The sequence below is a fragment of the Ips typographus genome, linkage group LG2 (genome assembly GCF_016097725.1).
Source record: "Ips typographus isolate SLU linkage group LG2, UJ_Ityp_2.0, whole genome shotgun sequence".
Lineage (NCBI taxonomy): Eukaryota > Metazoa > Arthropoda > Insecta > Coleoptera > Curculionidae > Ips > Ips typographus.
In genome coordinates this window covers 19,238,271-19,251,634 of record NC_138423.1, presented here as the reverse complement: position 1 = coordinate 19,251,634, position 13,364 = coordinate 19,238,271, and the positions used below count along the sequence as shown (strand labels likewise).

The 13,364-nt window shown below is 32.8% G+C and overlaps 3 protein-coding genes across 4 annotated transcripts; 1 reads left to right on the top strand and 2 right to left on the bottom strand.

Moving 5' to 3' along the window:
- Positions 1 to 27: 27 nt before the first annotated feature.
- Positions 28 to 6,894, bottom strand: PpD3 (protein phosphatase D3). Its single transcript, XM_081973327.1, has 9 exons — positions 6,660 to 6,894; positions 6,220 to 6,461; positions 4,159 to 4,306; positions 3,985 to 4,106; positions 3,655 to 3,925; positions 3,397 to 3,604; positions 600 to 842; positions 460 to 541; positions 28 to 399 (listed from the first exon to the last, which is right to left on the bottom strand). The coding sequence occupies exons 1-9, from the start codon at positions 6,751 to 6,753 to the stop codon at positions 340 to 342; spliced, it is 1,470 nt and encodes a 489-aa protein (XP_081829453.1). The 5' UTR covers positions 6,754 to 6,894; the 3' UTR covers positions 28 to 339.
- Positions 6,895 to 7,187: 293 nt separating this feature from the next.
- On the bottom strand, positions 7,188 to 8,356 carry LOC145724859 (BRISC and BRCA1-A complex member 1-like). Its single transcript, XM_081973333.1, has one exon. It carries the CDS (start codon positions 8,249 to 8,251, stop codon positions 7,280 to 7,282), a length of 972 nt encoding a protein of 323 aa, XP_081829459.1. The 5' UTR covers positions 8,252 to 8,356; the 3' UTR covers positions 7,188 to 7,279.
- Positions 8,357 to 8,476: 120 nt separating this feature from the next.
- On the top strand, positions 8,477 to 12,587 carry LOC145724852 (uncharacterized). 2 transcript variants are annotated; one of them, XM_081973325.1, is made up of 3 exons: positions 8,477 to 8,794; positions 8,925 to 9,687; positions 11,639 to 12,587. In XM_081973325.1, the coding sequence occupies exons 2-3, from the start codon at positions 8,972 to 8,974 to the stop codon at positions 12,453 to 12,455; spliced, it is 1,533 nt and encodes a 510-aa protein (XP_081829451.1). In that variant the 5' UTR covers positions 8,477 to 8,794; positions 8,925 to 8,971; the 3' UTR covers positions 12,456 to 12,587. The 2 variants fall into 2 exon arrangements, with proteins under 2 accessions (XP_081829451.1, XP_081829452.1); XM_081973326.1 differs by lacking the exon at positions 8,477 to 8,794 and having other exon boundaries at positions 9,258 to 9,397; positions 9,450 to 9,687.
- The last annotated feature ends 777 nt before the right edge of the window (positions 12,588 to 13,364 follow it).

Genomic DNA, 13,364 nt, shown 5'->3' with positions numbered 1-13,364 from the left:
GTGTAAGAATAAATTCAGCACTAAAACTTACTTTGACCTAAGTTTTATTAAAATATACACTATGAAAAATGGAACGACATATTTTTATAAACTAAAAACAACATATACGCGTCGCAAAATACTAAATATAATGTTGTATGAACAAAACAGATTCCAATTTAATTCAAACAAAAAAACATTGTAAATTAACCATTCCATGGAATCAATTTTTAGTTAATAATATCAATTACAATGTTGCAGGCTAATAAAACATAATTCGCGTATGAGCCTACGCGAGAAAAAATTGACTGTTACAAAAAAAAACTAAGAAATTATGCTACACTTAATTAACAGCAGGTACTAGCACATTAGACTTAACAAGGAGTCAGCATAAGCCATGGGTTTAACGTTGGGATGTGGCTAAAAAAATAAACACGGTAAATACACGCAGATATCAAAAACTCTTAATGTAAAACTTACCACAGCTTCATAAGTGGTATATTTGGGAATCATGTCTTTACCGTTCAGTGTAATAAAAGCACCTTTATTACCCATGGTATCACTGTAAAGATTTATGGTTTATTAAACGTGTGGTAGGAAATTAAGCACTGACTGATTACCAATAATTAGGGGCTGAAAACACAGTTATACATTTCCCGTTATGGGCTACCTCGTAACCGTCGTTTTTCACTTCGTGACTGCGAATGACGTAGTCAAGTTTATTGAGCTCGAGAAATTTGGCAGTTACGTCAGGACCGAAATGACAACCGACACCTCTTCGACTAGGCGATCGGCCATTTTGTGGCTGCGGATCTGACCAAAGCAGTTCACACATTGGTCCATCTTCAGGCGGCTGCCGATTTCTAAAACGAAACACAACCTGAGAACCGAAAAGAGGCAGAAATTCGGCATTTTCTAAATGAAATCTTTGACTAATACTGGCTAAATATCTTTATAACCATTTTTGGTTATAAAGACTTCTGACTGTTGCGCCTCATCCCTTATCTCATTTCATTAGACAAAGATCGAGTGTTTTATAACGGCCGCATTCGTTTTCAAGCTCCATCCAAAATCATAGTTTGATCAACTGTCAAATTACGTCATTGTGACGTCAAAAACGCTCTGCTGGCTCCATGAAGCGTGAAAATGAATGCGGCCAACCTGATAGTACCAGTTATTGTCAGTTTGACGGTTGAATAATAAATCCTTATACAGGGTGGTCCAGTTTTAAATGTCAATAATTCCCCAATCGATAGCCCATCAAAAAATAAGTTGACATGCATTATGTCATTTTCCTGAAGAACGCTTCCTAAGGAAGATACAGACCTCCAAAGTTCAGTTTAAACAATCGTTTTTTTGCCACAACTGTCAGATCGTTGGACCAATTTTGATCAAATTTGGAATAAGTAATTATGAAATGAGTACTCGTTATGTGATGTGAATGACATTCTTCAAAATTGTTTATAGGGGGATAGTAGTAGTTATTTTCTACGCTGACTGGATATTATTCAAAATTGACAAAAATGTCTACTTGGGTTATTGTATTTTTTACTTTAAAATGGTTCAAAAGGATTGAAATCTGGTCATCTGTGAGGTTTACGAGTTAATTTTTGACAATGAAAATAATCAAAAAACAGGATTTTTGAACTAATGTTTACTGGCGTTCAATTTTTTAGACTATAGGTAGTGTAAAACTGATCATTCAATTCAAACTTTTTTTTTTACTCAATTAAACACTGGTAACTGTCTAGTCTAATTCTAAAAATTAGTGTTCGAGACTAATATCGTAGCATTTAATGCCAAAATTGTTTAATTTCATCAATGAAGAGTCTGAAACTTAACTTTTACTATAAAAAATAGTTGATGAAAATTCGATTTTTCAATCTTAAAGCACAGTGAAGCGTCTAGAAGTCAATTTAATACTGACAAAGCGTAAAATGGCATGTTTAAGCCTATGGAAAATGTAAAAATAGTTTTTCAAGTCTGCTATGTCAAAAAAAAGATAACCCTAAAACCCGATTTTCCAAGGTGAAAGCAGTTTTAAAGCCCTACAAATAGTCTAAGTAAAGTTCTAAGAAAATGAAAAGCAAAGTAAAAAAACTTGAAAAGATAGTCTTCAAGTCAATTTTCATGAATCTAATGTCAATATCCTGTATTTAAGACTATTTTCAAGACTAAAATATTGAAATGTATTTTCAAATTATGAAAACTTACTTCAAAGGCAAATATTAAGCTTTTGATGTCACTTTTTATTGGTTCAGAGTTACTTTTTGATGTCCAAGTCAATTTTCAAAATGAACTGTGTGAATTTGTAGTCAAAAATTCTAGATAAAGTAGTTTTTAAATTTTCACTACGAAAGTTTTTCAACTTAACTGAAAACTATAACGACTGACTACAAAGATAGTTTTTAAGCCTCTCAAGTCAATTTTCAAGGCTAAAGTCTTTCAATTTGTCTGGAAACTATGAAAACTGGCTACAAATAAATTTTTTAAGCTTCTTAAGTTAATTTTCACCGTTTTCAAGACAATTTTTAAGTTGGGTTGGGTTATTTTTGGGTCTTTGAACGTAATAACTCAATTAACTGGTAAACAAAACTTTAAATCAGAATTTTATAAGAGATACTTATTTTGTCAAATTGAACAAGTAAAGTAAAAAAAACTGAAACTTTTGAAAAATATCCAGTGACGTAGAGAAATAAGGCAGAAAAATTAAAACCATCTTTCTGTATTTACACCACTGGACAGTTTTGACAAACGTCATTAACATCACATAATGAGTATTAATTTCATATGTATTTGTTCTAAATTTGATTAAAATTGCTCCAGCAGTCTAACAGTTAAGACAAGAAACCAATTTTTTAAATTGAACTTTTATGGGCTGTATTTTCGTTGAAAAGCATTTTTCAGGAAAATGGCATAATGTATGTTAACTTATTTTTTGATGGGCTTTTGAATGGTGAATTATTGACATTTAAAACTGGACCACCCTGTATAAGACTTCATAGACTATTTCCAGAAGTAAAAAGTAGCTTGAAAACTTGCTTCAATCTTCTAGAGCCATTTTTAAAGTTCCATAGACCTTTAAAAGCTACTGAGAAACTTCTTATAAGTGCCAGAGGTATCTCTTAAATCTTAATTATTTTAAATTGCCATAGGCCTCTAAATCCATTTTGGAAGTTCCATAAACCTGTACAAGTGTTGTAAATCTTCTGAGAATTGTTTAATTGTTGGTATATAAACTATAAACCAAATTGGTTGGTCATATACTATATAATTTATTGTAGCCCCTGATTTAAGTTACAAAAGGTTGTGACACATCAATGACATAAACCTGAAGAATTTTTACACTACGAAATTTGTTTTTTGTTCCTTAACACTGCTTTAATACTTGGTAATAAGATATAAATAATCGCATACCTGTCAATTTTTCTGATTTCATCTAAAGTGACATCATCTCTAGAAAATAGCCCGCCATGCATTACCAGTACTCGTTTATTCAGGCAGTGTGCGAGTGGTAACCAATTATATACTTCTGTAAACAACTCAGCCATTTGGGCAGTGTATTTCGACTTCACCTCCCCGTTGAAACCATACATTTGGTTCATTGTTGCGCTCTCATGATTGCCTTAAACACTACCGTTACTGGAACGAAACGTTATTTAAGTAATTACGTACCTCGAGACATATAAAAGTGATTGGGATAGAGCAATTTGAATGAGAACAAAGTAAATATACATTCGACTGAAAAGGAGCCTCGATCAACAAAGTCTCCGTTGAATAAATACGGGTTGCTTTCCGACGGTAAACCGTTCAGTTCAAAGATATTCATCAAGTCATAAAACTGACCATGTATATCACCACACACTGTGAATTTATTGTCATCACCTATGGTAATGTCTACCAGAGATGGTTGTGCCATAAAGTAGGTCTTAATATCTAATAGAATCTAGATTTAAAAAAAAAATCGCAATAAGCCCAAGAAAAACACATAAAACTACTACAAACTTTATAAGCAAATTTCCTATGAAGCTTTCCTTGATTTTTATACAATTCCATGAGTTCCTTGACAAAGTTCAAAGTGACTTTACCATCCTCCAGCTCAGGTCCAGTATAATCATTTTCAATAGCTTCAATTTACACCAGTTAAATAATACAGTCACAACTATAGCACCAACTTACTCATTGCATCTAAATTAATTGAATCAGCTACATTCTTCTTGTTATCTTCTACTGATATCGCCTTTTCAAATGCAATTTTTTTCACTATTTTATTGCATTCATTGTATTTGAGCTTTGCATCTTTATCACTTGGTCTTACTTTGGTAACCTATGTAAAACAAACACAATAATTACATTATTTACATTGCAGTAATGCTAATTATATTATTTTCAACTTAGTTGAAAATAGTGTGAAATTCCATTTTCCCAACAAACCTTTTTTGTGCGAGACAGAAGACCGAATAAACAAAGAAAAAATGAGTAACTCCTCTCAACAAACATATAGAACATATCTCAAACATAAGTGAATTTATTATACCTAATCATTGTATTCATTTAAATTAGTTCAGGACATTAACTAACATGGTGTTGCCAGGTGGCCACTGTTTGAAATATGTAATGTATTTTCTAGATTTTCTAAATAGATCTGAATTTCCATGAAATAGACCTGGATAACTCTGCTAGGTTATTTCATATCTTTTTCCACTTCTATCCAATTTTCTATTATTAATAACAAAATTTAAAAGCAAATGTGTCATAAGTTTTTCCTAGTACGTAATTCAACTGAATAACTATTTCACAAACCTACAAAACATTTAATTCTAAAGTAAACAAGTTGTTTTATTTGTCCAATCAATGTAATTTTTACTTATAACAAGAGTCGGAATTTCTAGAAATTTTGCTTTTTTTAAATAATAAAAGCATACTTTGACATCTAATGTGAACGCAAAAACACGTCATTTGACAGATATTTTTTTCATGCTTTTTTTGCTTGTTTCTTCTTTTTGTGCTTAATTTAGCTTTTTGTGCTTATTTGCTGACATTTTTTATATGGTTTTATTTTATGTACATTAATATACATATAATTGCAATAGCTATATTGAGATATTGAAGGTTTCTGAGAGATAAAAAACATAGAAGCTCCAAAATGCCTTGCAAAAACTTACAAAACAGCCTAGAAGCCTCCAAAAGCTCTTAGAACAGTCTAAATGTAAAAATGCTTTTCAACTTATCTATAGAAGCTCTCAAAAGATTTCAAGACAGTCTAAAAGCTTCTGTATGCTTCTATAGCTGTTTAAAAGCTTCCACAAGTTTCTAGAACCCTCCATAAGTTTTCAAATGCTTTAAAAGCAGTCCAAAACCTTCAATGCTTTTAAACCCTCCAGAAACCTTCCAAATGCTATTAAAGCAGTCAAAAAGCTGTTAAAACAGTCTAGGAGGGCTCAAAACAGTCTAAAAGTTTCAGTATGCTTTTAGAACAGTTTAAAAGAACCTTCTACAAGATTTAAAATTCTCCTAAAGTAGTTTAAAAACATTAAATCTTTCAAAACAAGCTAGAAGCTTTCAAAAGCTTTTAGAACAGTCTAAAAGATTCCAAAAACTCTTTAATTAGTCTAGAAGCTTTCAAAAATTTTAGAACCATAAAAGAATTTCCAAATGCCTCTAAAACATTCCAGAACCTTCCATATGCTCTTTAAACTGACCAAATACTCCTCAAGTAGTTTAAAAAGGTTTTAAAACACTATGGGAACTCCAAAATGGTTCCCAAGTAATTGAAAACCTTCCAAAATGGTCTAAAAGATTCCAAATGTTCTTCAACTAGTCTAGAAGCTCCCAAAAGATTTTAAAACAATCTAGAAGCTTCCAAAAAATTCTAGAACAGTCTAAGACTTTCCAAATGCCTCTAAAACATTCCAGAACCTTCAATATGCTCTTTAAACTGTCCAAAAACCTTTCAAGTGCTAACATACTTCAAAAGAATTTTGAAAGTTATCAAAACTGTCTAAAATCAGTTAAAAAGCTTCAATAAATTTCTAAAACTTGAACTCCAAAAAAATAAAAAATTTGGATCTCTGTGCTTTTTTACAAATTTTTATGCTTTTTTGGGAAAAATAGTTTTGCTTTTTAATCCGGACTCTACTTATAACCATTCTGAGTACCTCAACTAATCACATTAATTGCTTAATACTTGAGAATTGTAAACCAAACAACAATAAACAAGGTCAGTGACCAACAACTTACATATTCATAATCTTTGAGGGCCTCCTTCCATTTACCCAAAGCCATATTGGCTGCCGCCCTTCGATAGAAACCTTTCACATAGTTTTTGTCTAGTTCAATAGACTTAGTTGCATCTGTTAATGCATAACCAAAGCTTTCGGTTTTCAAATATGCAAAGCTCCTGTTGGCATAGTATACAGCTATGTTTGGGTTTTTTTCAATCGCTTTGGTGTAAAGATCAATGGCAGCATTAAAGTCTTGTTCTGGAAACAGAATTATGAGTTTCTCACATGATTATTTAGGTGTGTGTTTTATTCTGTTATTTAATTAGAGGTTAAATAAATTAAATTATAGGAAATGATTTCCCAATGGTATCTGGGTAAAAGTGTTTATTACTAATACTATTTTTTAAGACTTTAAAGATGTGTATTTGCGTTTTTTTAAATAGAAAACCTACTCACTTTTGAAAAATTGATTAGCTTCGTCTTTATATTTTTCAGCCAATTCCGCGTCCTCGGGGGTAACCGTAGGCTTTTCCTCAGCTTCTGTACTCATTGTTGAATTAATAAGTGATGTCGATTAAATGCTAAAATTAGAATAACAAGCGTGGTAATTAAACTAAAAGTTGAGAAAATTATGAGGGTCGGCTCATTTTCCGATTCCCAGTTTTTGGACTTTTGTTTGACATTTGACGTTTCCAGTTTTCGGTAAATTCAACTTTTATTGGTTAAGGCCGTTTTACATGCTTCTTTACTTCTTTTTATGCAAAATAATTTTCAAAAACATGTATTTTTGTATACTGTATTTTCAGAATTTTGCAATTTAATAAGTTGGTGGTTAAGGCTAACGCTGACCTTTTCTATTAAGGCACTTACTAATAAAAGTTATTAAAACTTTGCTTTCAAATACAGTACAAACCACTTAATAGGACATAAAAGCCAAAGTCCATCCAGTATAAAATCAGAGTTAGGTATAATAAAACAAAAGCATTTAATTTTCAACTTTAAATAGGTACAAGAAAACTATACAACTAATATGATTATAGAACCAATAGTATTACAGAGCAACAACTTAAAATAAATCAATTTTTAATCAACTTTTGTATGGGTCTTTGGAATGGATGTCCTAGCAACTTTCCTGAACATCTGTGCATTCTTTTTGTATCGCGTCCCACTGGAAAAAAATAGGAAATTCCCTTCTGATCAAGTGTCTGTAAAACATCAAAGATCTTCTGGCAATGGTTACTAATTTCTATGGGTTCATGGGTCATGAGAATATCACATATTGAGAATGGATGTTTGAAGAAAGTATCCAGTTTTTCAGTTATTTTGATTTCTGGAATTGTGTATGATCTTCCATAGCACAGTATAGTTCGAAGTACATATGGGGTTGTCAATCCTAACTCAAAGGCACCAACTGCTGGCAATTCATCCTGTACTAAATCAAACACTGTGTTCAAATCAAAAATGTCTTCTGTTTGACATTCAGTGATTTTGTTTAAGGATTCATTCAGTTTTTTGAAGTCACTGCAGAAGTCCTGTACTTTAGTACCATTCTTTTCATTCATGGTGATTATAGCAAACTGGTGGCGTGGATTAATAGTGAGTTTCAACTTAATAAATATACTGAGTGCACGTTTTGTAGTGGTAAGAGGAGTGTACTTTTGATTGCCTACAGTAAATGGTGTGTAATTATCGTCTTGAGCCCGGTCAATTACCAAGACAATGCGTTCTTGCACATTTGCAGAAGGGTAAGTGAATCCAGAAACAATGTTGTTTTCATCCCGCTTTTCAAACACATCAAACTCCTTAAGGTACTCATGTTCTTTGTTAATGGGAACTGGAGCAGGTTTAATTACCACTTTTAGAGTTTTTTCTTTGCCGGTGGCCTTCATGTGGGACTGTGGTGTTTTTGAAGTGGAGGGTTGGTCCTTGGGGGTAGTCTCCATATTCAGTTCTTCTAATGATTTGGACAGTTCGGTTTGAACGTTGTCCGTTTCTATATATGGTTCGTCTCTGCCTTCCACTTTAATTGGAATTATTCGTTCGGCCATTACCAATAAATAAACCTTTGTTTAACTTTAGTTCACAACTTTGAAAAATAAAATCTTGAAAAATAAACTTAAACACTCTACCGACAGGGTTGCCACAGTTAAAACGTCAAACTAAACTCAACTTGACGAGTTCTGGCAACACCGCCGTCAACTTCAAAACTATTTTGAAAGAAAAGAAGAAGAAATCTACTGCCTAACCTCACATCAAACAGTAACAGTATTTTTATTTACATTCTCTTTGGACTTTCTAGTAGTTTCCAAATTGTTTAATTCAACTTATACCAGTTTGCTGTAGTTGATTTTTGGGACTTTATATAATATATTCTGTTTTTGAAAACTACTCTATAAAAGGGTACCAGTTCTGGGTTCTGGGACGACAGGATATATAACTTTTCTAGATGGGGATCATAGTTAAAACTTCTGGAAATTGGAAGAAGGTTGAACCCACTTATTGAGTGTGTTTTGATGCTGAGGCTGAGATGCTGACAAACAATTTGCTATAATAGATATTTTCATTAAAGTCTCTACATCTTCACAGACAAGGTAAGTGGAATTGTGTCTTAGGGCTGTAAGGTGATATGCCACAATTCTGCACAAATATCACTTCAAAGTTCAAACAGGCAGGCATTTGACATAATGTTCTCATTAAACAGTTTGGTATACTCACTTTCAGATATACAAAAATTCAATTCAAGAGGTTTCTTCTATACAAATCTGGAAATGGAATCTTTAATTAAATTAGAGTGTCACACACCACCTGAACTGGATCTTTGTGAAAATGTTGAACCAAGTGTGCCACAAATTCTACATCCAGTAACACAAGATGTTAGTAAATTGAGTGGATCTGCACTAGCAAAGAATAAAAAAAGTAAAGTCAACAAGAAATGTGGCAAAACTCGAGAATTATATGTGAAATTGGTTAGGTTTGATTTACAGCCAACAAAAAAACCTATAAACAAAATAAGGGTAAAAGATTTTGGAGTATTCTCAAATGCTGTACCACAGACAAAAACCAGTCATGAGAAAACAACACATTCCAAAGTGAATAATGAGCCAAGAAAACCTCAACAATACACTTCTCTAGCTGCTAAATTGATGCATGCTCATTTTCTCCAAAGTCCTGCCCTTCAATCTCTACTCAGTGATGTATTACAGTTACAAAAGTGTTGTAATAGTCCAATTAGTGATAATTCCATAGAGACTGAAATCAGAACAATCAAGGAGCAGTATAATTTGTTTGGTGTAGATCCAACTGAAAGTGGTATGGTTGAAGATGATGGCAGCTTGTATTATGATTATGAGGGAATGGCTGGCTTAAATGTAGATCCTGGGGAAAATTCAATAAGCAGTTTGGGTTCAAGTACTACAACACCTAGAACTAATGAAGCTCACTACAATGTTACAGGAATGGAGACAAGTAATCCAGATCCCAATTTGTAAGTAGATTGTTTTTATGATTTCTTTTTGATATGGAAAATATTACTGCTAATTAATGTCATGTCAGTACATCCCTATAAAATGTTAATATGTAACAAGGGCTTGGGTAGTACTGGGATGAGGAGGGTAACAGAAACACTGTCAACTTTTTCAAGCACCATAATATCACACAACAAACAAAACATGTACAACATATTAATGTAAAAAAACAAAACATACCTCAGCTGTTGTAGGTATTCCAAAAGTTAAGGCGGATTCACGTTCGTACTTACAAAGTCATTGTCGTAAAAAGTCGCACACGTAAAAAGTTAAATTGCATGTAGTTATATGAGGCAGTTTTCAGTAGTGCGTGGAACGGCGCAACATAGAAGTTCGTAATACGGCGTACTTCTACGTGACGTAAAAGTATGTACGATTTCAACTTTTGATGTAGAAATCGGTACGTTTTTACTCTTGATTGAAGTTGACAATCGACTGACAAGTGGTAATGAATAAAAATTTAACGGCGTCGGCCGGAAATCTGTCGCAATTAAACCTAAATTGTTTTATTGTTTTTTGAAATGAATGTTATGTTTATATGTATAGTGAAGGGCAGTGTTCATTGTTTAAAAAAATTTTACTTGGCACATTTCATGACTTGTGCGACAGACGTTCCGCGTACCAAGAGAAACTCCATTTGTTGCTTTAATAATTTCTACGCATATCTATGTTATAGTGTTATACGACTTTTTACAACAGAGAAGTCTCAAGTGTGAACGTGAATCCGCCTTTACAGGCATCCAACTTCACAAAAACAATAAAAACATACCATACATCTGACCAAGTGAAGGGCCCTTTAAATGAATAAATATGAATGGACTGGCGATGGCGGTCAACCTTTATTTTGCAAATATTTCCGATGTTTATATTATGGTGGATTTGGAGACCCATGGGAAATTAATTGCTAATTATTTATTATTTTTTCCTTCTCCTATTTATCTTTTTTTTCCCTGTCTTGAATTTATTTAGTATATTTGAATAGATATTACTTAAACCTTGTGTATCTGACCTTAGATTGATTGTATTGTCCAATTTAATGTGAATCATTTCACTGACGTTAGGTTTGAACCAGTTTACCTCCCTGTCCAACACCCTTACAGAACAAATTATTACTTACAAATTTAAACACATGCCCTCTGTGTCAAAATGGTGAAGGGCCAACGCCGTTTTATCTTCTTCTGTTTCTGTGTTGACCAAGCCTATTTTTGAGATATTGTTTTGTTTGCCCCATCATATAACGTTTACCACATGAACATGGGACGCGATAATAAGACTGCTGGGATAATGGGGTCGGATCCTTACTTTTGGTGAACAATGTTTTTGTTGATTAGAAGAACTTAAACTCTATTCTCTGTTAGACTTGATGGGTTTTCTATTAAATTTATTGAAGCATTTGTTTATAAAACCTGAGGGATAGTTGTTTTTCTTTAGCAATTGTCGAATTTTCTGATAACTTTGTTCATGAAAGGTTGGGTGGCTTAAATTGTTTGCTCTATACAGTAATCCAGTTATGACTGTCGTTTTTGAGATGTTGGATTGTTCGAAGTTAATATGTAACTTTCATTCTATAATGACTTTGCATTAAATAATGTAAAATGTAAAAACAAAGGCTATTAAATGAAGAACAGTTTTAGTGATGCTTTGTAAACAATAATATAAGTTATAAGCACATATTAAAAAGTTTGAATAAAAGTAATTAGAAATTGATTGCAATTCTGAATATATACAAATATTCTTGGTGTGACACTTAAAATAAGGTGCTGTAGGGCAAATGAGGACACTATTTTAGCCATTATACCCTTGCATACATATTTTCATAAACCTCTAAGATCCACTGCTAGGCACCCTACCCTATAGAACAACAACAAAATACTTATTTAGGTACTTTAACGGGTTTTTGTTATATTTCAGAATAAATATCACACTCAGCAATGGACAAGGCACTGGATTGGTGTTTGAGCTGGATCCCAATGTTGCCGAATGTCCTATATGTAGCAAATCATTCAAAGCCTTCAACAGTTTAAAGCAACATTTAAAATACTGCTTTATGGTCAACTCACTCATTAACACTGAGCCGGTTGCCAATCAGAATGAAACCCCTGGACAATTTGTACTTAAACAAGAACTGTCTATCGATAATCCTGTAAAGATTCAGCAAGTATTTTCTGCAGAAAATATGCCATCTGAGCTTCGAGTTGCAAGTGAGTCCAATCGAGTTTTACACAAGGTTTCACGGAAATCAAAAAAAAAATTTATCTTGCGTCCCAAATCAATTTCACCTTGTCCTGAAGCCACAGAAATGAGCATCAAACAAGAAGATTCTAGTTCTTCTAGTCCGGTCCCTCAAGAAATGGAAGAAACCCAACGAAAAGTATCCGGTCCTTTGTACTACTGTTGTCTGTGCGATCGAACAGCAACTTCTCAAAAAGATCTAGTTTTGCACTGTGCAGCAACTAGAAAATCTAAGAGAAAACTAGTGAATTGTCAAGCTTGTCGATGGAAATATCCTGGCGAACCATTTTTCCTTATGCACAACCAAAAATTTCGAGAACATCGTGCGTTACCATTAAAGTGTTCCACTTGTAAAGGTTTGATGTACAATCACAATATGTTTGTGAGTCACGAGGTAAGAAAAGAATGCACCAAACCGTCAGAGACCGTTGTTGAAAGTCCTGTGAATATTCCAAGTGGTAGTGATGAATGTAAAGAGGTAATAGTGATTGATTGAACTCACGAATAGTGACTGGCTCTAGACTAGTATTTAGTTCTATAATAGTTTTAAGCAAAAGTGATCAATTGTTTTTTTGTAAATATTTATGTATATAAGTGATATAATTTAATAAATAATACACTTTTAAAACTTTTGAATTTTTTACTAATTTCTTACTTTATGCATTGTGTAGTAGTAAATTGATTGTTTACAGGAAGTCAAAGATTTTTTTTAACAGTTTTTGTTTAAAGCAGTTACGGGAAACTTGGAGTTTTTTGATAAAATTAGATACTCCGGGTTTTTGAGAATGACAAATTCGCTTTAAAATCGACCTAACTGTTTTATAGTATAGCCAAGTGACAATTGGGTCCCAAATATCTGTTCCTCAATATCTTCTAGCCAAAAAAAGATATTCCTAGTTAATTTAGTATGTCCCTAAAATCACCGATTTTCGAGATACAATTAAAGTAATTTATTTCGATATTATTATAAATAAATATATTATGATATATTATAAATTATAATAAATAACTGGAACAGTAGAAGTCCAAGGTTAGATCCTTGTGGGACACCTGAAGTTGGTATAACATAATTTGACCTAAACCCCCTGAGTAAGACCTTCTGCTGTCTATTGCTAAGATAAGATTGGAAAAACTTATTAACCAAGCCGTCATCAAAACCAAACCCTGCATCTATTTTTTTTAGAAGAATGTTGTGTGGGATACAGTCAAAAGCCTTTGCAAAGTCTGTGTAAATAACATCTTACCTGACACTCTTGCCTAACTTTTCTGCTATGTACCGAGTTATATTGCATAAATTTGTGGGAGTTGACTTATTCTTAAGAAATCCATGCTGTATTACGTACGTAATTGTAAATCTGCTTGTACATTATTGATTCAAATATTTTTGCAGGACATGACAAAATAG